Below are 24383 nucleotides of genomic sequence, written 5' to 3' on the forward strand. Positions count from 1 at the left end.
TATGATCGGTCTACAGGATCAAAACGCCGCCCTCCAACATTTACTGATGGGTAATACGTTAGCAGAGAGTGTTGCTTCAGCATTGTGTGAAGAATGAAAAGCTGACGCACAGTTAACACCTTAGTTAACCTATACAATTCGGTTGTGGGATGACGATAGGGTAGAAAATTGGACACCTTAAGAATTGCTCTTTGGGTTCTTTCCAACTCAAGGAGATTTGTTTTTGTTGCACCACCCCAGGAGGTTATACAGTATGTCAATAATGATTGAACCAGCGCAAAATATACCGTTCTCCTGAGCCTTTCATCTGTCACATGTCTTAAGGTTCTGAAAACGTAAATTAGTTTCCGTAGCCTACTGTTCAAGGTATGTATATGAGAATCGAATCTAAGGTATCGGTCAACAACTATTCCTAAATATTTTAGATTCTCAACGTTTTGGAGTCGAGTGCAACGGCAACCAAAATTGTTCAGTTCAGTACACGAATGGGCCACGATACAATACGGAATCTGAGGAAGGGCAGATGATACTTTAGTTATGGAGAAAGTGATGCATTTAGTTTTGTCCGCGTTCAATGTTAATTTATTATTTAACAACCAATTTGAAACTAAATTAAATCCCGTTTGTGCCCTGGCAAAGACCTCTTGCCATGTCCCCGCACTAAATAGGAGAGCGGTGTCATCAGCAAAAGATATAATTTTCCCATGTGGAATTGGCAGCATACCCAGATCGTTAATGTAAACGAGAAAAAGTGTCGGTCCGAGCACACTTCCTTGTGGAACTCCGTAGGTGATATTACGTTCATCACTAACAAACTCATTTACCTTAACGCTAGGGAGAAATAACGATAGGGAGACAGTATTCATAGTCTATTGATACATGATATAGTTCTAAGAATATAAAATTGTTTAATAGTTCTATATGTTAAATTATTTTGGAATGGTATCGATATGAAATTATTCCGTGGTGTTATCGATGTGGAATTGAATTATTCGAAGTTCTATCGATATGTTTAGATCCGATTGTGTGCTTGTGCAACACTAAATTGTAGACGATGATAATCTCCTTTAAGTAGTGTTCTGTGTAACAAATAATGTTATGTATAATAATTATATGCCGTGTAATACGTATTCCTTTAGAGAATTCAGAATTGTGGATATTCATCAAATACTGTCAATAATATAATTGTTTTGTATATCTATGGGTTCTCTCCTATTGTAAGTCGATAGGTATAGTCATGAAATTATATAAAGCGCCGACGACATCTTGATGATTCACTCTTTAATGACGTAATAGGTTTGTTCACGAAGTCGTCTAGTACCTACAAAATGGAATCTCATGCGGGGAAAAGGTATATTGAAGTCGCTCGACGTGTAGTAAAACAACTAAATATTACATTACATTTATTTTTATTTCAGATAGGTACATCAGTGTTACAGACCTGATAGGAATGGACACAAGTCCAATAAATTAGTCATCACATACAGAACTCTAGAAATGCCTTGCTGCAGCATTCTCAATACTGGCTGATTCTGACATGTCAACTAAAATTATCACAATGGAATAATTGAAGTTACCTATAACATTTGGTTTACCTTAAATTTCCTCACATAAGCTCGAAATTTCAAGACTCACAACATTGATGAGAAATTATTGTGGTGAGTTTTAAAAATTTCGTCAAACCATACAAAATATGTTGTTTATCATTAAAATTAACTTAATGTTAAGGTTTTGAGATGGGTACACCACAGCGATCTTCCCACAGAATTGGACAGTTCTTTAATGTTGTGGAGTGCATCTTAAGTAACTGTTACATTGCCACAGAATTGGATAGTTTCTTAAGATGTAGTCCACTTGTCTGCTGCTCCACTCAAAATTTACACTAGATGCACTCCACCTGTCTGCTGCTGGTAAACCTCTATTGTGTCTCCTTCCTCCATCTCCAGTGATGTTGGTGTGTCATTCTCGTTGATTGGCTGCCCGTCGAATCTGAACCGAACTACTTGCATTGATAGACCCTGTAACAAGAAATTAATAGATTACAATTACAAATAATTGCTTATGTTTATGGTATGGAAATAATAGCAATGAGAAACTTAAATTGTAATTGTAGCCACAATGTGTCCTAAAAATTCACTGAGTGTGAAAAACAAGGTATCATAAAATTTCTATAGAGTGCTGACAAAATATTCAATAGGTACTCAACAAGTTGTGCCAATATAGCTTGAATGTTTTATGTAGATATATGAGAGGTCTTGTTTGTGACTTTCAGATGAAGTACTCAGGTGAGGACCTCATTTACAATAAAAGAGCACAAGACAACAAGAGCAGAGATGCAGGCTACATTCATGAGTCGCAACCACGCTGTACTTGCAAGTGCTTTATGCAAATGTTTTGCACAATACCATGCTAACTAGACTGTTCATTTTCATGTCATTGCAGAGCATACATAAATAGTATGGATAAAAACAGTGTTGACGTTTGAATGACGTTTTGATATCCAAGTCAGTGTTCCGTGTAGTCGTGAAAAAATTATCACATTATTTTCAATACCTAAAGTTGTAATCAGTGATAAAGAAAATTGTTAACTTGCAATTATCTATTGCAACCTCTTGTGAAATGAAATTATTCCTGTCCCCCATATCAAAGCTCTATGTTCAATGTACTTATATTTTGTGCTTGTTGGGAGAAAATAAATGGTAATATTATTATAGATATTATTGCTAACAAAAGGTCAATATTTGGTAATTTATTATTTACATCGTCTTTGATATTCGCACAATTTGGTGATTAGTATTTTGCTGGAATAGTTGTGTATTGTGTGACAAAGTTGGTACCATTCTAGATCTCATTCTCAGCTTAAAACTTAGCAAGGAATTACAGAGTATTATACGAGGGTAGGAAGATTCTTAACGCGGTAAAGTTTAAACAGTATATAGACAGTGTAATTTTATAATACAAGTAGGTATTTAGTCTATAAAAGTACGCTGTTAAACCTACTAGACTAAAACTTAAAGCAATGCTAAGTTCCATAAAAGGTTCAGTTAGGTTATGGTAAGGGAAAAAGGGAAACATTCAAAATGGAGCCCGCCCGGCGCCGCGAAAAGTTGGACGAAGGTCAATAACAACATATTTACGTCAAATGCATTATGCCAAGGGCCAAAATATTAACGAAATAAAAGGTACTTACCGCTCTATCGCAATAGGCATTCATCAATTTCCTCAGAGGTGTATGTTTTTTTATTTTAAACTGCACAATAGCATTATCTTGTCCTAACACCTTCAAGTTGATGTGTTCGCTTTCTCCCTGAAAAAAAAAATTGAATTCACGTAAATATTTTATTTTACGATAGCAGAACACTTGACCTTTACAAGGGAAGAGAATTATAACCACATTTTCCAGAGAACGCCATGTCGAAAAGCTCGAAATCGTAAGCTAGAACTACTGTTAGTACAGAATTGTACAAACCTTTTTCTCGTCAGACATTTTGAGTTTTATGCACTTTTCTGAATTATTACCACGGAAGCACCGAATTCAAAGCAATTTCAAAATTATTATAGAAAAGACGCACTACTGACAGATTCGTAGTCCGGTGGCGTGGTAATGGCGTCCGGCAGAGTGGCTTGGTGGAAGCACAAGGCTGCCAACATGCGCGATAAAAACGGCGCAGAAAGGTGCGCGGGTGCGCAGTGATGTTCGGTTTCGTTGGTTATTTACAGTATTTTTATTCGATCGGAGTGCTTAAGATATATTTTTATTGTAATAAAACATTTACAAATTATGTGGCTATAAATTATTAAAGCCAAACTTTTTTTAATATCTATGTTTCTTAACTTTTCGTAAAGTTTTATTGTACTGTATAAACCGCTCCTTAGTTTAGTATTTTTTAAAGAATCGCGATTTTCTAAACAGTTCTTATACTTTTGTTGGTTTTAGGTGAGAAAATAAGTAGAAAGTATATTGATTTCTCATTGAAGGGCCACCAACATAAAATAAAGTCGATTTCCGCCTAGCGCTGCGCTTTATCGATATCAATGTAACGGAAATAACTAGTGTTGTTCGTTATCGATTTTACGTTCCGTTTTACGAAGAAAACTTAACAGCAAACAACAATCCAATTAAATGCATGCATGAAAAATATTAAAACGAGTAACCAAGTAAAATAACTAGATAATAATAATAATATATAATTTTATTGTTATTATTATGTATTATATTGAATGCTCTACAAAATATCGAAACAATAATCTGGTTGCGGTAGTTTTAAATAACACAATTTTTGTGAAAACTAAAGTGGTACCTGACTGAAAAGGACTGAATACTATTACAGATATTTGGCAGTACTAAATTATAAAGCTTGTTTGGTTCAACATTATACATGGTACAAGCAAGCTGCGCGTTGCCAATTATACAGTTGTACATACAAAGGCTAATAAAATTTTATTTGATTTAATCGTCGCACACTGAGACTCGTCCATACAAGGTACCTATTGCTTAAAACTGAAATTTAAAGTAACGTACCTACGTTACGGAATAATTATTATTTAGCGTAAAGAGCAAACTTTGAACTGATGCACTTCACAACTGACAGTAGTAGCGACTCAATATTTTTACGTTTGATATTATAATACCTACTTTATTACGCTAATGTATATATTTTTTTAAATACTCACATTTTGAAAATTGAGTTTTGAGCAATACATTGTGTGGACAGGACCCAGTGTGCGTCGTTGATTTCTCATTTTAATGAGAAATCAACTCTGTTTTCACTATCGTAAAATAGTGTTGATTAGATGAAAATCGTGCTGCGTTTTATCGATACGAATGTAAGAAAATAACTAGTCTATGAAACGTTGCAGACCTTTAAGAATTTCAACCAATAACAAGAACATTGATAACAAAACATTGTGTAGATCGATAAGTCATTATTACTTCAGGCTCCAATAGTAACTTGTCGCTTTTATATAGGTACAATCAAGAGCACGTCAAGCTTGACACTTTGTACTTTGGACCGTTTTTATCGTCAGCGGCATAGAGTTGGATTTAAATCTTAAGTATCAAGCTTGACGTGCTCTTGTAAACCCTACGATTAATACATAATTCAATATATATAAAAAATGCAATTTAAAGCTAGCGTCGGGCAGGTAGGGATCGTATTCAATACGGTTCGTTACATTCGTACTGGATTCTCCCAGCAGGCAAGAGTATGGAATTTTTTTATTTTTTTTTTCTCACTTTCCTGTGGTTAATTACCACTGTCCGCTGTTTGTGTAAAATTTTTTTCATAGAGCGTTTTGCTTTTACAAACAAGTCACACAGTAAAAAAATTGGTGTATAAATTGTGATGCCGCTGGGAACAAGTAGCAACGAAAATCTTTGGAATGTGTAATATTTTTTCAAATAATAATTATGAAATGTAATATGTATGACCATAGACGATAAACGCACCGTGCTCTGTAAAATATTTATCATATCAAAGGCATTGCAAGTAGGTGGTGGTTTTTATACTGGCTTTGAAAAGAAAAGTTCGCCCAAAAACATCCGTAATTTAAAATTACAATCACGTCCTGAGATCACGTCTTTTATACACAACACACCGTTAGCAGAAAAAAAGAAAAGTGTCAGGGTGTCGTAAATAACATTTTCAGCGAGTGGATTTTATGGGCAATGATTGTTGTTTCCGCGCCATTCGCTGTTACCGTGAATCGTGGATTTGTGACCGGTACCGCGATAACAACCTCCGGCCAGTTGTGAATAATCACTTCGAACCTTCATATGTTCGGTTGAATAAAAATTTTCCTGCGTGTGCGGATTTATGAATTTATTCCAGTGCCTATGCGGTCGGTTGCTCTAGAGCAAAATCTAGTAATGGACAAATTTTTTGAAAATCACTTGAACGGAATACTACTACCTAATCCCATAGGAAATACTCGCCTGGCGGTGACAGCTGCTTCAAAATTTTAAAAACCTAGTAAGGCACAATTAGTCTGGTTACTGACCAGCCAAAAATCGTTAAGTCACTATAACCAATTCAAAACATAGCAAGTGTTTGACATTTGCAATATTTGAAGTAGTAAAGTGCCTTACTAGGTCTTGAATTGGTAATTAGTGGATAGTGGAAGTTTACTGATGCTGAAAATATTAGTCATTTTATTAATTTAATTAGTAAAATCAAACTATTTTTCCGGATTTAAATCGCGTACATTTGTTTTTTCAAACAAACCGCCGTTTCGCCAGTCAACCGTGACCATGGGACCTGTAAAGGGCCGAAACGGCGGTTTGTTTGAAGAAACAAATATACGCGAATTAAATCCGGAAAAATTGTTTCATTTCCTATGTGTAACAATCGCGAAAACCTAAGAACTCGATAGTAAAATAAAATCCAATTATGCTCAACATTTTCTAATGTAATAAAATAACTAAACCAAGTACCTAGCAAATGCTTTTATTGTGTTTTCATTCTGGCTGCTACAGCAACTTTACTTATTAAATATTTAAAGTTACTAATAAATATTGTAAGTTGTGATCATTTTTGTGACATTAATATGGTTTTTGATTATACTACACTACCTAATATTATTACATTAAAGTTTAAGGGCCACTTTGATTTGTGATTTTCTTCTAAGGAGTAAACAGGTATTTTCTAAGCGAATGTGTCATGCACACGCCTTTACTTTCCAGCCAGTGATATCGTTGACAAATCTAAGCATATTTTTAAATCGTAAAGAAATGCCTGCTCAAGTTTTTTTTGTATTCGTCTACATGATAGGCAAATGGTGTGGTAAATTCTTAGCAAAAATGCAACTTTTCTGTGAGCAAGCGAAGCTGGCTGTTTTTACACAAGTGCTCGTTTCCACGTTCCGTGCACTTGCCGACAAAAGAGTTGATATTCTGGCTTTTATACAGCATTTACTGCGCCATAATGAGACACATTTCGCTGGAGATTCTTATCAAAGTGGTGTTTTAATATTTGCCTGCAATTGGTGTTTTGAAAACTTAGTTTCATTTTACTGTGTATGCTTTTGATGTGAATTCCTTAATCCTTTCATACAGAGGCAGATGAAGTAACGGGCAATAGCTTCTTCATAGGCATCTAAATCACAATTTTATAAATCTCGAAAGGCATTTAAAAATGTATTGATGTTTTTACAATTCTATATTAACGTGGTGAACTGTCGCTCTGACATTTTTCTCAACATTTTGTCGAAGTTTCAATTAATCTAACTAAACATTCCGAGCGGAAAGCAATGGCCGTTAGCAATTCAATGATCATAAACGCTTATACGCTGTGATTTCGGTTTTTTCGAGGCTTCGTTAGCTCTCTTTGCGTCTATTCAAATTGCTTTCATCAACATTCAATTTTATTCGAGCGTTTGCAGATGATTTCCAGCACTTTTCGATTACTCTTTGGTTTTTACAATTTTATTGGCAAGCACATATAGATATGGTAGTTCAGTTTTATCGCTATAATGAATTTAGTTATTATTATACCAAGGAATATTATTAAATATTAATATGTAGTTACATAGCTGGGTACGAGTTTACACTGAAAATAGTGGTGCTCCTGCAACAGATACTTGAAACGAATAATATGATAAGGTTCAAAATCATTTGTACTCTTGTACCTATTTTACTGTGTGTCAAAATGCCCACTCTGCTGTTTTTTTTTCGCTTGCTTGGCATGGTCTTTTTTATTCGGCGGTTAAGGATTATAGTAGCCTCATTTTTACTACCTATGAGAGTCGACGCATAAATTCCAAACCGGCACATTCAGTAATGAAAATGTCGCTTGGATAGTTTGCTTCGAAATTTATCGAACCACATGAGAAACTTTTCGTCTGGTTTTTTAGGGTACGCAGAAATGATCGGAATAAAGAACTGCATGAAAATAACATATTTCAAATAAGTCGCTAAATTACCCTTCACCTAACAACTTAATAGGTTTTTGAAATATTTTTAGATAAAAAAGAGACTGAGAATTTTGTGGGCACTATCACAACAATAAAAAGTACGCGATATAAGTTAATAGGGACTTTAAAAAGTATATAAAACTCTGTATCTATTTAAATTAAATTTTTAGTAACAGTGGAGCTCCTTGCGAAAGAGTTCGTCCAGGGAAGTACTGCCACCTTATCTATTTCTGCCACCAAGCAGTAATGTGACCACCACTGCGTTCCGGTTTCGAAACGTAAGTGAAATTACAGGCACATGGGACTTGTCAACTTATGTCTCAGGGTGACGGGAGCAGTGGCAGTGCCCCTCAGATCTTTGCGATTGCAACTGTATGAAAATGCGTGTCGCTTATCACCAGGCGCACGACTTGTACGTCCGGTCACTAGTTAATATAAAAAAATGAGCGTCACAAATAGTTTTAAATTTCCAAAATTTCCAATAATAAACCTACATAAGGTTTATTGTTGGAAATACATTTTAAAACCTACTTTTTGCAAGCCTACCAACGAGCCAAAAGCCGATTGCTTACGATCATCTTAAGTACCATTAAACTACGTCTTCGCATTTGGTATATTTATTTGAAGCCCATTACGGAGTGCACTCAGTGAATGCAGTCGTAGACGGTGATTATAAAACTCTTCGAAATGGAGCTCCGTCTTGCAAACAAAATACGCGCATTGAATAAGTTTGGATGGAAAAATCTACAGGCTTACGAGGGGCTTATTCTCTTGTACGGCTGAGATTTAGGTAGCTAAAATTGTAGTGACAGTATGCTTATTTTTGTCGTACTCGTATAATACAGGACAACATGCTATTTAATCGACTTCAAAAAAGGAGGAGGTTCTCAATTCGACTGCATGTTTTTTTTGTATGTATGTTACGCGATAACTCCGGTATTTGTGAACCGATTTTCATGATTCTTTTTTTGTTGGAAAGGGGGTACTTCGATAGTGGTCCCATTTCATTTTGAAGGAAATCATCCACCTCTAAAGGTGGCTGTTCACGCATGAAGATTCATTTTTATAAATAGCGCCTAAATTTTCTTAAGGAGCAATTATTTTAATGGTTGATTTTGGTATTTCTTTAATTCAAGGCGTTTTTCTCTCAATATACTTTGAGTAGTGAGAACCGATTTTTATTATCTCCAGTGTCAAGTCCTGTATAGTGGCGAACTAGGGTGTATTTCAATAAAACTTAGCAAATAGAAGACGTAATTCCACGTACTTTTGAGGTCGGTTTTTTTAGTACTCTGTACTGAGATTATATTTAATATATTCTTCTGCAATGCTAACTGAAATGGGTGGATTAATTTGCAAAATCTTTGAGAATTCTTTATTATTCTTAACCAAAGCATTGTAGGATTATAGTATATGTATAAGCTGCAACTTTGCGTTTAGTTTTACCGTAGTCGGTTCCTGTTATCCGGCTTGCAAATTCTTGTTTTTGAGAGAGTTTTGGTGGTTTTGTTATCGTAATGGTAGTGGTTGAAAGGTTTTGGTTTTTAACGACATGGGTATTGGACAATAATAAGATGTTTTAAAAGAGATAACACTCTTTGGTTTTCGCGATTGTTTGTTACACATTGAAAATTTTCGCATCACTGCTAACTGACCATGTTATGACCATGGGACCAGGAAGTCTACTTTCGTTCGTTCTCGAGTAGTGTTGTCTCTGAAAATGTAACTGTTTTTTCACATCTAAATTGCGTATATATTTCCTTTTTCACACAAATCAACGTTTCGGACCTTTTACTGGGTGTCTACTCCCGTTCTCCATCCGCCCGAAACAATTACTGTGAAATAAGTAATAAACACAAAAGATACCAAATATAAAGCTTAATTCGCATTTATCCTTTTTTAATTTTTTTAATTTGGTCGAGTATTACTAATTTGACAGTAATTGTTTCGGACAGATAGAGAACGGGAGTAGACACCTAGTAAACGGTCCGAAATGTTGATTTGTGTGAAAAAGCAAATACATACGCAATTTAGATGTGAAAAAATAGTTACATTTTCAGAGATAACACTACTCGACATGAGTTTTTAGCAACACTCTAAGAATAGGTACCATGGATGCTCATAGCAATGAACACAATTTTATTATATACAAATTTTATTGTATCAAAATATTATATATATTGATTATAGTGTTCAATTTCATGACGGGCCATGGCAGAATAACAGCGAGTGCTATGTAATTAGCATAGTCCTCTGACGCTGAGTCATGAACCCTTTTGACATGCTTTTTATTATTAATGTATTTAAACTTTTTTAACCGACTTCAAAAAAATGGTGGAGGTTTTCATTTCGACTGTGTTTTTTTTGTATGTCGTTACGCGATAACTCCGGCAGACAAATTGTGAACCGATTTTGATGATTATTTTTGGTGGAAAGAGGGTACCTCAGTGGTAGTCTCATTTAAATTTCAAGAAAATATTCCACCCACTGAGATTATTATACGGTTTGCGCTGTGGGCACCGGATTAGGAGGTGCCGGTAGGATCAATTTGGGAAAAGAACTTTTCTACAACTGGACTAGGTGTTCTGGGAGAGCCCCAAAGTGTATTCCGTTGATTTTGTATTCATAGTACAGGGAATTCCCTAGTTTGAGACTAGGCAATTTGTTTGATTGACAAAAAAATTACAACAATCGTGAGGTGTGAGCTTCGTAGCAGTAGAGCTCCTTGTGAATGAGTTCGTCCAGGATAGTACTGCCACCTTACCTAGTTCTGCCGGCAAGCAATAATGCGAGCATTACTGCGTTCTGGATTTGAAGGCTAAGGCGTGCTGGTGAAATTACAGGCATATGAGACTTTTAAATTTATGTCTCTTAGGGCGACAGGCGCAGTGGCAGTGCCCTTTGAGCAGCACTGAAACTGTTATGGACAGGCCTGACGCTTACCATCAGGCACATTACTGGTTCCTCCTGTCACTTAGTATCATAAAAAAAGGTGCACTAAAGGAGCCTCTCGCACGACGTTCCCTTCCTTTTCTACACGTGTGGCGCACCGTGGGCAACAATCGGCGAGAAAAGTGTACACCGACTGCAAATCTTTTCTCCAGGATGGCAAGCTTATAATGAATGCAATCGATACGATAAGAAAAAGACTAAAAAAACTTGATTTTTTCTTCTTTGTTTTCTATTCTCGACTTTTTTACTTACGAAGGAATTATGTAATTTTTTATAAATTGTTTGTAATTTTGCTTGTCAAATAGAATTTTATTTATATATTTCTTGTTTTCTCTTTATGAAATTATTGTGTTAAATACTTCTAGAATAAAGTGAGTATTAATCCAAAACAAAAGTTTCGGATTTACGGACTGGAAACATTACAGGCCTGCACATTATGTTTACAGTGGTTTTCTATCTGGACAAAATGTAAAAGAACATCCACATCAGACCACTCAACTTGATGGGATTATACGATTATTGTGATGCGTTTTTCATGTCTCCATTTCATTCTTTTAGTACGGTCGGTATCTTTTATTAACATGCGAGGTAGGCGGTAATCGTAAAGGGTTGTATTAATTTACTGACATCATTGAACGAGTAAAAGATAAGACTTAGGTATTTAAGAGCTACGTTTTTTATTTAGAGCATGTGAATGGTTTTATCTTGAACAATGTCAGACGCAGAACGGTCATTCATAAAGTGTGACAGGTAAATGAGCGTACTTGTACAGGGTCAAGAGCACGTGAACACATAATTCAAACTCTATTCAGCTTACGATAAGAACGGTCCAAAGTACAAAGTGTCAAGCTTGATGTGCTCTTGACAGCAAGCCATGTGGGCGTACCACAATTAGGAATCAAGGTTGCATTAGGAGGCCGACAATATAAGTTGTGCGTATGCAACACAGCCCATTGTTTGGCTCTTCTGCTAACAACTGATCCAGATCGTAATCAAGTATCGATCTCGTCACTAGTGGTGACATCTGTCTATTTTTATTAGGATCACGGCGAACCAGGCTGCCTGCTGGTAAAGCTTGGAGGCGTTTTGCCGGTAGCCCACATGGCCTGCTACAAAAGTTACTCAACATGAAACGCGGCGTACTGTGAAAAAAAATGCGAGTCCCGCGCCCCGCTCACATGGCCTGCTACTTCAGAAAAATTATTTGTTCTATGGCGCTGAGAGTGTTAATAACAAAACCTTGCTAGGCAATCAATGGTGACACAGGAAAAGAACATTTCTTGTCAATGTTAATTATTTAGGCTAGCTCTGCCCTCGGTCTGCTCGTGTAATTGGAATTTAGATAAGGTAGAGTTATGTAGAAGTAATACTTACCTGACCAATTATTATAAAATTTGCAAATTATCTATTAATACGTATAATTTATGAATACAATAATTAGGTTTTTGTTACCTATTTACTTTTGCTAGATGGTAGGTGATGGTAGATGAAAAGCAAGAAAATGATAAGCTTCTATTAATAAATTACTACATATCTCATCCTGCAACAATTTCCGATTCTGAACTTGAATTATTATTCGTAATCGGATGTTTACAATTTCTGCTTTCAAATAAAAAAGTAATTAGAGATGCCACACTTTCATAAATAACTAATTAAGTATTAATCATTTGTATGTTGGTTTCAATCACTTACAAACTTGTGATTATTAATATTATTATTAATATATTAATATTATCATGAACCAATAACTCAAGAGGACTTCTAATCTCCATACTACAGATCGTAACTCTGAAAAAGGTCAAAATTCCGTCTCACATCTAGATGGCGTTGATCAATAGCCTGGATGTAGTTTATATTATATAAATGGCAGTGGATATCAATAAATTCATCTTTAATGTGAAATAGAGATGCGCCTAGTACTCGTTTGCTACTCGGTACTCGGTGTACTCGGCCGTTTTTTTACTACTCGTACTCGGCCGAATAACTCGATTCATGAGAAGAGTACTTGGTTAAAATAAAGCATCACAGCTATAGACATAATAAAGTAAAACTAACAATATGTTTAAAATAATCAAAAGATATTTATTACTAGACATTGTAGACAATTGTAACAAATTTGTAGCAATTTAGTAATTTAAAAAGGAAATTTACATTATTAATATTTAAAATTTAACAAAGGCAAGTTATGATGTAGGAATACAAGGCTTTCTGCGCGTTCAGGTAATAGTCTGTTCCTTTTTACTGTAGTCGATTGCCGAAACTTTCCACTGAAGTTGTTCTTGACATTATATGAAAAACGTCATAAACAACTAGTTGCGGGTTGCCAGTTGCCGAACTTCGATGATCAACGTTGCTTCATCTACGCAACGCCTAAGAATCAGTGCAATAAGCACCATATAGATGATTCGTTTGTTATCACTACAAATTATAGTAGCTTTGATAAATTGCAGCTTGAAACAAATTGTTACAAAAATAGCTCTTTGGTACTCGCGACATTTGGTGTACTAAATACCCGACTACGCTGTCTTGTACGCGATTAGTAATCTTCTTGAGTGATTGGTTCATGATATTTTCAATGGCTTAATTTAATTTCATACAATATTCTTATGTATTTGTAATTCAAATAATGCCCAGCCCTGGGTACTTTTAATACATATAAATATGAAGTTACTTGTAGATGAATAAACATCGACATTATATCTGTTTTGCACTTACCTTTGCTGCAATGTGTCTTCTTTCTTCGGGTTATAGTGGATTCGGGAGGCGGGTAAAGAAAACTCATATGATATGTGCAAATATGTATTTCTAGATATTCTCACCTCGGTATTTAAATCGGCATATGGACGGAATAGCTAATGGGAATTGAATACCGCCGGGCATATACTAGAGCTGTGTCGATTGTGTTCGATAAAATCAAAATGTTTCGAACAGCACCTGTTCCCGATGACCCGGGTCGCGGGCCTCTAAAAGAATCGATCTTTTAGAGTTTCGATCATTTTTGCTGTCTTTGCTTCTAATTTTACAGGGTTTTTTCAATAATTTAGGTCACGTTCAATCTGCACCTCACAATATTATAGCTGTCTCGTTCGTTCGCATCATGCGAAGTCCCATCCCAACGCCCCGGTTCGCCATTTCACTCTTGCGCAGACAAATATGTTTATGTCGAACATTTATTTCATAGATCCTTCATTCGATAGAACCTTGCATTAGATCTATCCTTCTCGATCGAATTTAATCAATCACGGACCGGTTAATTAATCATTATCGTTGCTCCGTAGCATAGTGTGTCTAGTGTATCTAGAAACATGGCTATTTTCAAAGTAGTATGAAATGAAAATTTATATATAAGTATTATTATTTATTTGACCGTATCACATTGCGCATGGGTCAATATCAACCCGGGTCATCAGGATTGATCGATCGACACAGGTCCAGCATATACGTTTACGTAACTGAGGAAATATCATTAATAGCCCAAATGCGTTATAAGACGCGGGACCTGAGATCTTAAATCTCCTTTGTAATTGCGCTGGCTCTCTCAGCTTAGACACAAATTCGGCCTAGCATAATACACGAAAGCGCTGCTTTAGATAGATAGAGCGGTGGTACCTATTCAGGTGGATTTCGCACTGAGAAAGAACCCTAATCCTTTCTTATGTTTATTAGAAAAACCTAACGTTTGTTATATGTACTTATCTATGTTATTTATTGTAATCCATGATAATGACATGTATTTGTGTACAGGTATTTTTCAATTTCCGTTTAGTTTCAAATTTAAATTGAGAATTTTTTATGTCCAACCGAGACACAGACTTGAAGCCTTGGTACAGTCTATTAAGCTTTCGTAAAACACCTCCATAACACTAGCATAGATTATACTTATAAGCCCAGTACTGAAAACGCTCATCGAAGAAAGTATCTACCTATCTATCGTCGGCTTATTGCAAGGTCTCTAATTATATGTCAGTTAGTGACTTCTTGCAATAAGCCGACGCTATAGCTTTTAAAAAACAATCGAACCTCACTGTCTTACTTATGCTTTTTAATCCTCAACAAATGACATTTCGATGGCAAGTTACAGGCGTTTTTGAAACGCAACTTACCTCCCTGTGGGAAGAACTGTGAGTAAATAATCTTGAAGGTGTCCTCCTTTACCACACCTGTGGGACACTCTGCCTTGAAGCCTCGGTAGAGTCGCTTCAGCTCTGGCTCCGTGAAACGAGTCTGGCGGCGCAACGAAGCGATTGAGTCGGGCCGGTACCGCGGTAGCTGCTCACCCAACTCCTCGAGATCCGAATCTGAAGTTAAGGAGAAATATATTTGTTATTATTCTGAAGTCTTTTTTTGTTATTTATTTATTGAGCATTGGCTACAGAGTCATCAGTTTAATATGGAACCTAACAAATAATTAAGAAACTCAAAACGTAATATACTGAAACTTAAAATAACTACTTGTAAAAAAAACTGTAATCACAAAAACCCGCTATGTTTTTTCACTCAACCCTTTTCTCTTCTTTTGTTTTGCGGTGTGAACCTATATAACAATCATGAAACAAGCGCAAATAAGACAGAGCGAGACCTTTTCGTCACCGCTTACCATCATATGTTATAGACAAATAACTAATATAATCAATAAAAATGAAACAATCAAAAATTTCAATTTGTATAACGTTATTTTGATTTTTTTTTAAATACCTTATTTTTCTTTATTATTATTGCTTATATTGTTATATTTAAGTTTAGTGAATTCGTTTGTGTAGTATTAGTTTTATAGTTGTTCATTTTTTGTTATTTACTTTTAAAATGCTGGAGACAAAGCTCTTAAAATTAAATTTAAAAAATCAAAATCAATTAACCTAACACAAAAAATTACAAGGGGAAAATGTATGTAGTGTAGTTTATATAGATAATTCAGGTTTTTTTTTCAAATGCGGTAGCACCCCCTGGACAACAGCAACACTCCCAATTGCTTCTGAAGTCACGACCGCCCCTCGAGGGATCTTCAGCGCCCGCTGGGTAGGGACCACTTTGGGAAACTATGTATTACCCCAACATATTGGCAAAAAATGGCTGATATTGATATTCTGAAATTCATAAAAAGTGATGTTAATTGTCCTGACTTATTAGGTGATATTTTGGTTAGTATTCGTACGACACGGTTTTGAGACCTAGTAGCTCTCTTAACGGGGACTAATTATAGAAAAAATATTTTTCCTTGCAGGGCTCGTAAGAATTTGTACAGGGTGTTGAGTAAATGTGATCTTACTGTTGATATATTCAATTGTAATGTGAATGTATTAAAGCGTAAACTCACAGACATTTATTGAATTATTCATGCTTGTAGAGATATAGGGTTACCCTTTGTATGTAGGTGAGCGTTTGTTGCATGTGTGTACATTGTTTGTTGGTATTTAGAGCTAGCGTTCGATTTTTAATTTTTCTGAAACTATAGGCCTGTAATGGACTGCATATTTTTATCTCTGTTTTTATTAATTATTATGAAGCTATTGTTTTTTCACGAATAAATAAATAAGTAATTTTAACAATACAGGTAAAGGTTTTTGGCCAATTAAATTAAAACTGCCTCTGTGGCCGAACAGTTACCATACTGGACTGCCACGCAGAGGACTGCCCGGGTTCCAGGGCCGGGAAAAATATTTCTATAGCCTACATATATTTCTCTCTCTTGACTTTTGTGTAATTTATGGTTGTCTATGTGCGTGTCCATGACACCCGCGAATGCCCGCGATACAGGGTTTCCCTAGTGCGGGGCTATGAATGTGTACACGTTATTATTATTATTAAATAATTTGTAAATTCAATTTATAATTGGAAAATCGAAACCATCGTAAACGTGAACGGTTTGAAACTTAATTCTATGCGATACACCGAAAAGGCTAATTATGATAAACTAAAATAAATTTTACAAAAACAATTAATGAGAGGCTTGGAAAATTTCTGAGAAACTCCGATTAAACGAATGAAACCTTGTTTTGGATACAGATCGCGGTTATCGGATCGGAAACACTGTTTGGGATGCTGTTAACAAATAGCCTTTAGTCCCTTGAGCTTAAAATTAAAATGCTTTAGAGCCGTATAAATACTTTAGGAAACAATAAACATAACTACGTTATTTAATTAATTACAGAGAATAAAATACAATTAATAAATAATACATCACCATGGCGAGGGATAGATGGGAGAAATCTCTTCTACAGATAAACTCACCTTTGTCTAATGTCCCTTATAAAATTTAAAAGCGTTTTTAAAGTCATTTCTTTGTGCAATAAAGTATTTATGCATGTACATGTACTTGAGTACGGAGGGAAGGTGCTTTAAATATTGGATGTAGGATATTTTTTGCTTCATAGATACATTGTTTCATTTTTTTAAATAAGTGATGCTAAATGTAAAGACTTTTAAAAAGTAGCTTGCCTCATTTGAAAATCCAACAGAACATATGTTAAAAAGATTTTTTAAATGATGCCAAGTACCGGGACTAACAAGTTGTGCGCCTGGTGGTAAGCGACACGCCTGTCCACAAAAAATTGCAGTGCCTCTCAGAGCCTTAAATCGTAAAGATCTGAGCCACCGCGCCCGTCACCCTGAGACATAAGTTGACAAGTCCCATGTGCCTGTAATTTCACCAACACCTTCAAAACTGGAACGCAGTAATGGTCACATTACTGCTTGTGTCGGCAGAAATAGTAAAAGGCAGTAGTACTTCGCGGGACGAACTTTGTCACATTAGCTCTACTGCTACTAAGGAATGCCTTTAATGGAACATAGTTTCTTTATCAAGTTACACAGTAACATATACAAAACATTTTGTATAGGTATGTATATGTTTTTCTTTGCTTTTTCTATCTATATCTCTTTAGATATAGATCAAAAAGCAAAGTTGTACAGCAAAAGAAATATTCATAGCTAAATGTCATGGACAGTTCCGTGTCCAAAAATATGAATACCAATATTCTCGAAACGTTTGAATTCTAACAAGGTTGCGTTGTCACAGGGCCACTAAATAATAAATGATAACAAGTATAAGAGGTCCCAAGAAGCTTCAATAAAGCCGTTCACCGTTCACAAGGTCTTAACAGGGTCATTTCAATACAATTTTCAGGTAAATAGAAACGTTTCATGTTTGGCATTGAGAGCCGAAAAAACCCAATACAAAATCTGTAACAGACACATCTAAGGCATAGACAGAAGAATTTCGTCGACCTGGTGACTCGATCTGTAGCTCAGTTGACAGAATCAACGCCATGGCACAGCGTGGTCCCAGGTTCAAGTCCTGTTGGGTCGAAGGAATTTTTCTTTGTGTTCGATCTTTATATTAGTAAGTATGATAACTTAATTTTTTTATTGAATTGATATTCAATTATTTTTTATGTGAAATTACTTACATACTACTTAATTACTTAAACTATTAACACTAGTTTGTTATAATTATTAATACAAAAGGTCGGACACCCAGAAAACAAATCATTCGATCCGACTTCTTTATATTAATAATTATAACTATAATAACTTTTTTATTAAAAAAACCGACCTCTATTTGACAAGTTTTATTGAAATCGGTTACCGGAAAGTGCGCGATACCCGGATACATCCCGTAGTTTGCCGCCCGTACAGGAGGAATATTTTCTTCAAACATTTAAATGGGACCAATACTGAGGTACCCTCTATCCAACAAAAAAGGAACACCAAAATCGGTTCACAAAAAAAAGAGTAGTCGCGTAACAAACATACAAAAAAAATTCTGTGGAATTAAGAACCTCCTCGTTTTTTTGAATTCGGTTAACAAACATTTTATTTTGTAGCGGAATTAATGTAAATAACTGGAAACTCGCTCTATCGATGAATGATTCATCTGAAGTATTGACGTTAGTGACTGTTTTTTCCATCACCTAACATGATTGTCATGGTACAAATCCGACTATTTGGGATTTTACGTAGACGGTAAAATTAAAATGGTTGCGTTTTTAATAGTTTAGGCTTGAGGTTCCCAAACCCTTTGTCTGGTAGACCACGTACAATTTTTTCTGTATTGCGTAGACCCCCTGCCTTTTAATATTGATTTTTTTACAAATTCTTCAACTTCAAATCTGTTTGATAGTTGACACAGTGCTAGTAGGTATATATACATATTTATATAAAACTTTATAAAAAAGTTTTATATAAATATGTATATTATATATCTAACCGATAAATATCTAAACGAATATCTATGTTTCTTATATTTACTTAGTTCTTCATAGGTAATTCGTATCTATTATTAAGAAAGTTTTATGTATTTACAATATATAATAACAAGTACATACTAATCTGTGTCATGTGGATTATTCCATTTATGGTAGGTCAAAATTCAGATCACGACCTGTTTAACTCTTGACATTAACGTCTCATGCACCCACTATTTTTTTCCGCTGACATGCACCCCTAGTTGTGCTAAGTTTGGAGTGGACAACTGGGGGTCGATAAAGACCACTTTGGGAATTTTCGGTTTAGGCGTAATAGCACAATTTCTAATGTACAAGTTTCGGAGTCCTTTGAATTATACAGGAAGTGGGGAGTTTAGTCATGATTGATTCATTAAACCGGTAAACCATGGTTTTAAAAGAGTTACCACAATTATCAACGCAAAATTGCCTTGGAGCTATTACACTTTAATACATTTGTCGCATTAAATTTATTCATCCTCGACGCGGCCGTTCGGCTTCGCCTTTTAGCCATCGCCTCGGGGGGTATGAAATGTGGCCTAGGTACTTTCGGAGTCGTTCGGCCGTCGCATTATGACGCGACGTTGCAGTTTAGGTGTGGACGCGGCCATTCATCGGATGCGTATATGATCACGATTGAAAATTCGCAGGAAGCAGATTTGTTGCCATCCTGCGTCGAGTCGCGTCGAACGAACCGATGCGAAATGCACGCCGTCTTTTTCACTCTTATTACATGGTCATAAAGCTTTTATGACAGGCTTAATGCGATTCTTAGTTTTTTTTTAAATTTGTTTGTGGCAACAAAACAGTCATAATAATTATTTACATATATTCCTCTTAAAAATAGACCTATATTGTCAGCAGTTTATTAACAATTATAATACGTAAAACGGCTATAACATAGTATTTTGTGGAATTATTTGTAATGATAACATTCGTGATTTACGTGTTACACTAGAATTTTGCACGACGGAGTTTATAAACCATAGTAGTTATTAAATGCCATTTACAATATGTAGTGCCACTTTTTTTTAAATTTACTAAGAATGGTGTCAAAAAGATCAATATCCGAAAATATTGTATAAGTGTGCTGTTATTAAGAAAATGTTTAATTTTAATCATAGGATATTCAAAATGTTTTCAAGATAAACGTTCCGTGTTTCAAATACAGAATGTCACTGGGTACACTTTATTGAATATTAACTTTATATCTAAACAGTTAAGGTGAACTTTTAAATACAACAAACAACTGATAAGCGAGACTACATAATATCAAATAATGCTTTAGAATGAAATAGGTTAAAAATGCATCTGTAAAAGTCGAATATTAGAACTTGGACTCTATAATAGTGAAGTCGAAGATTTGAGTGATTAATGTATGTCTATATATGTATTTACATATTCGTATAAATACCAAACGTACCGATAACTTTGTATCTTGTATTTCAGTCTGTCGAAAAATTTAACTATTTTTTATTATTACTTACATTTTAAGTACAATTTTTAAAGTATTTTTATTGTTGTTTATTTGGAAGCCAACTAGCCAAAGACCGCAGCATAAACGGTGAGCGGTAACCGACTGCGTGAAATTCGGTGGGCAGACCCACGACTCACCGCAAACCTCACTGCAAATGGACCTAACTTTCCGTTCTCGCTTACGAACGGGAATTTCAGCCATAGAGCAGAAATATCATTTATTTGGTATCATAATATTACTGAACGTGTGTCGGTGTGGTTTAGAACGATGAGACTTTTAAAAGCTACTTACACACTTTTGTCTTTCGAACGTGAATTCCTTGAAGTCCATGAAGATCTTGTATAGATATAGAGTGACACTTAATTTAACGGTGATAAATAGCATAATTCGCTTCGGAATTCTGACCTGACATTACTACGCTATTGTTTGTAGAATGTTAATTTCCTGATTGTTCGCTGTGCCTTTGTTTTGGGTTTACGACGAAGTTAGATAGCCGTATTTATGATTTTAAATAGAAAACTACATAAAGACTTTCTTTGACATCTTTAACAAAAGAATGATGAATAATATCTTGCCATTGTGCGACTGCTCCGAGAATATTATGGAAAGGATAGGTTCAAGGAGACTGGTGATCTTGTAGAAGTTGTACCTTACGTCTCAAGAATTAGACAACATCACATACGTTGGTCTGATCCCAAAGTAAGTAGCTAAAGCACTTGTGTTATGGTGGTCGAAATCAAATCAAAAATTTTTACCTTGAAAATGTCATTTTTAAGCTAGTGCTCCGTTCACTACACTGACCTCCCCGAGAAGAACGAGCAAGAAACTCTTGGGATTGCTCTTTTCAAATAAACTTAAATGCTATAGAATACATTACCTACATACATTTTGAATCATATTTGTGTGGAATCTAGACTCACGTTGTCTTTCCATACATCTTTATCTAACACGTAATCTACAATTTTGTAATATGACTTCAATTAAAATACTTTCAATGTAAGTTTTAAACTTAGGAAATGGTAATCTTAATATATGCTCCAGAATCTCATATAAAAACTTATACAGTTCCCCATAAAAGAGTCGTTTACTTTAGTTAAACGAAATCGTGGTACCATGAGTTTGGACTTAGTTCTAAGGTTAATATTATGGATATCTTCTTTCTTAACGAAATTATGTATATTTTTACGGGCATACAAAATATTTGAGTAAATGTACTGTGATGTCATGATACCAGTCTCCTTAAACTTTTCTCTGAGAGAAATCCAAGAACCTAAACGGTACACGGAACGAATCGCTCGTTTTTGCAACACAAATATGGTTTGTATATCTGGAAATCGGAAACAACGACGGTGCCACAAATATCCAGACCCAAGATAATATAGAAAAGTTAGTTTTGTACTCTTACCCGGCCGGGGATCGAACCCGGGACCTCAGAGATGGCGACACTTGAAAACCGGTGTGTGAGCCACTCGACCACGGAGGCCGTCGATTATAGAACATGTAGTGGCGTAACATTATGGTGGTAAGACTAACAAGGGTCCCTAGCCCGACGGGGCCACGGCTTTTGGTAAGAAATTAAAGTAGGTACGTCGAGTACGATAACTTAATTCTTTATAGGCCTCAAAATAAAACGTTTTAAATTTTACATTATTTACAGTATTACCGGTATTTCTTGAAAAGTTTAAACTGCAACCAGTAAGTTTGAATTTTCCGGGTTATCTATATATTAGTTATAGTAATAATTTACGTAATAATAATCACCGTAAATAATAAATAAAAATTTAATTCTCTGATCAAACTAAAGGTTTTCTTTTTAAATATCTATTTGTAAGATAATTACTATTAAATTTAACACAACATAATATCGTAAAATTACATTGTAGTTAGTAACAAGTTTGAGTAGCATCATAATGGCAGTAACGTGTGTCCGTGCGATATTACTCGTAGCTTAGTAAGTTTCTTCCTATAACCGGGAGTACTGGGATATTTTTTTTTATTTCCGGAAACTTCCGGAACTGTTTGCAGTAGACAAATGTGACGATTGCAGGTGTAGTTTGCTCACCTAATTCAGTTATAGGAAATGAAACTGTTTTTTCGTATTTAAATCGCGTATATTTGTTTTTTCAAACAAAACAACGTTTCAGGCCCTTTACAGGTCCCATGGTCACGGTTGACTGGTCATTTTCTATGTGCAACAATTGCGAAAACCTAAGAACTCAAATTTAGTGAATAGTGATACAAGAAAGGCTAAGCGGGTGCTTGTTTGTTTTTGATAATATGGCTTAAGTCGATGTGAGTCCAGATTTCAGAATAAAATAAGAACAGGTGAAGAAAATTTGACACAGATCCACACAGATCCGACATTGACAAACCGTTGGCGACTGATGGGACAGCGAGCGGCTCGGGGCGTGTCGTTAAACTGTGCTGGGAAAGTTTCAAATTTTGGGATAAATGTGAATTTTAATAGGTATAACTTGGGCTTCAGTTAAAAACCAAAATTTAGCAGGTTCTCTGTGGTATTTAAAGAGAAATATCTCAATTTGAAAATCACGTGCAAAGTTAGTAATTTTATTCTTAATTATATCGTTTCAGGATTTTATATGACCGAGTAAAGTACATCCTATTGTTAGACCGTTATTTAATAATAAATATGTAAACCATTTGACCTAGCAAAACAGTTCTTTCCGCTTCTCCGGTGAATTACCTTAAATAATTGCATAATATAAATAAAATGCTTTGTCTCATAGCAGTATACTTTGTTAAGTTTACATCCACCAAATGTGCTTGTCATCTGAATAATAAAACGGAAAAGTTTCAAAGCATTACGTAGAGCGTTTCAAGTTCTAATTAGATTAAGGTGAAAAACTAAGTGATTCACTGCCCTGGAAGACGAATGTTGAAAAGTTCTTTGTAAGTGATCAATTTGCTATTATAGTGGCTTAAATACGGAAGTTATGCAAGCATCAAAATGCAAACGTCTGTTTAATGAATCATTTGTTAGTACACTCATTTTAACATAACTATGATTTCTCTCGAGTGCACACGTCACATGATACGGTCTACAACCGTATCATGTGACGTGTGCAGGGGGCAGCCTGTGTACGACCGTTGGCCTGGTGGCATATGGTGGTGCGTAGGTGAGGCAAATACTACAAATTAACAACAAACTTAAATAAAATAAATAATGAACAGATTTGTCTTTGTTTTTGAAAATTATGAAAATAAAATAGCATTTCGTCGTGTAGACGTAGGTAGTTACAAGTTTGTTTCTAATAATATTATATAGTTAAGTTAAAAATCGTTTGGAATTTTTTGCATGCAATGTTTACCTGTCATTAGCTGTACATTAAATTTAAAACCACAAATCAATGTAAATAGTAAATAAGTCATGATATAATAGCTGGTAAACCAAAATAAATAAAACAAATTTCGCGTTGCATTGTGGAAAAAACTTAATAGGTAGGTATTTGCCATATTTGCACACCTACGCCTACCTACCTACATAGCTGGCCACGGTCACAGGGTAACTGAAGAAGCGGTGTTATGTCTTCTGTTTATGATATCTAGTGACGGGACGACGAAGTCATCAACGTGAGCCATGAAGTTGACATATGTGCCTGTAAGATCACACCTACCCCTTATACTTAAAAATCATCAATCGTTAGAAGCAGTAGAGCTCCTTGTGAAAGAGTTCGTCCAGGGAAGTACTGCCACCTTAATCAGCAAGATAAGGGTGCTAGTGATATTACACGTATATGGGACTTGTCAAGTCATACACACACACACACACACACACACACACACACACACACACACACACA

At 35.3% G+C, this 24383-nt stretch overlaps 2 protein-coding genes and 1 long non-coding RNA gene across 3 annotated transcripts in view; 1 reads left to right on the top strand and 2 right to left on the bottom strand.

The window, feature by feature from the left end:
• The window catches only part of LOC113229741 (Kv channel-interacting protein 1-like), a 234984-nt gene that overhangs the window by 3317 nt on the left and 207284 nt on the right, over nucleotides 1-24383 (bottom strand). Inside the window, exon 4 of the mRNA XM_026463424.1 lies at nucleotides 14967-15161. Coding sequence (XP_026319209.1) covers nucleotides 14967-15161 — 195 coding nt within the window. The remainder of the gene's footprint in view (nucleotides 1-14966; nucleotides 15162-24383) is intronic.
• On the top strand, nucleotides 1121-2617 carry LOC113229427. The gene is made up of 3 exons (XR_003310413.1): nucleotides 1121-1351; nucleotides 1419-1658; nucleotides 2273-2617. It is a non-coding gene; the product is annotated as an uncharacterized LOC113229427 (long non-coding RNA).
• Nucleotides 1802-3628, bottom strand: LOC113229426 (small ubiquitin-related modifier 3). Its single transcript, XM_026463007.1, has 3 exons — nucleotides 3470-3628; nucleotides 3191-3307; nucleotides 1802-2018 (listed from the first exon to the last, which is right to left on the bottom strand). Exons 1-3 carry the CDS (start codon nucleotides 3485-3487, stop codon nucleotides 1878-1880), a joined length of 276 nt encoding a protein of 91 aa, XP_026318792.1. The 5' UTR covers nucleotides 3488-3628; the 3' UTR covers nucleotides 1802-1877.

Source organism: Hyposmocoma kahamanoa, unplaced genomic scaffold, assembly GCF_003589595.1.
Source record: "Hyposmocoma kahamanoa isolate Upper Pololo Valley unplaced genomic scaffold, ASM358959v1 62, whole genome shotgun sequence".
In the NCBI taxonomy this organism is placed as follows: domain Eukaryota; kingdom Metazoa; phylum Arthropoda; class Insecta; order Lepidoptera; family Cosmopterigidae; genus Hyposmocoma; species Hyposmocoma kahamanoa.

Coding starts and splice junctions, on each gene's coding strand:
- LOC113229426 (XM_026463007.1), bottom strand. Junction 2,019..3,190: donor ATGCCTATTGCGATAGAGCG/GTAAGTACCTTT, acceptor TTCTTGTTACAG/GGTCTATCAATGCAAGTAGT.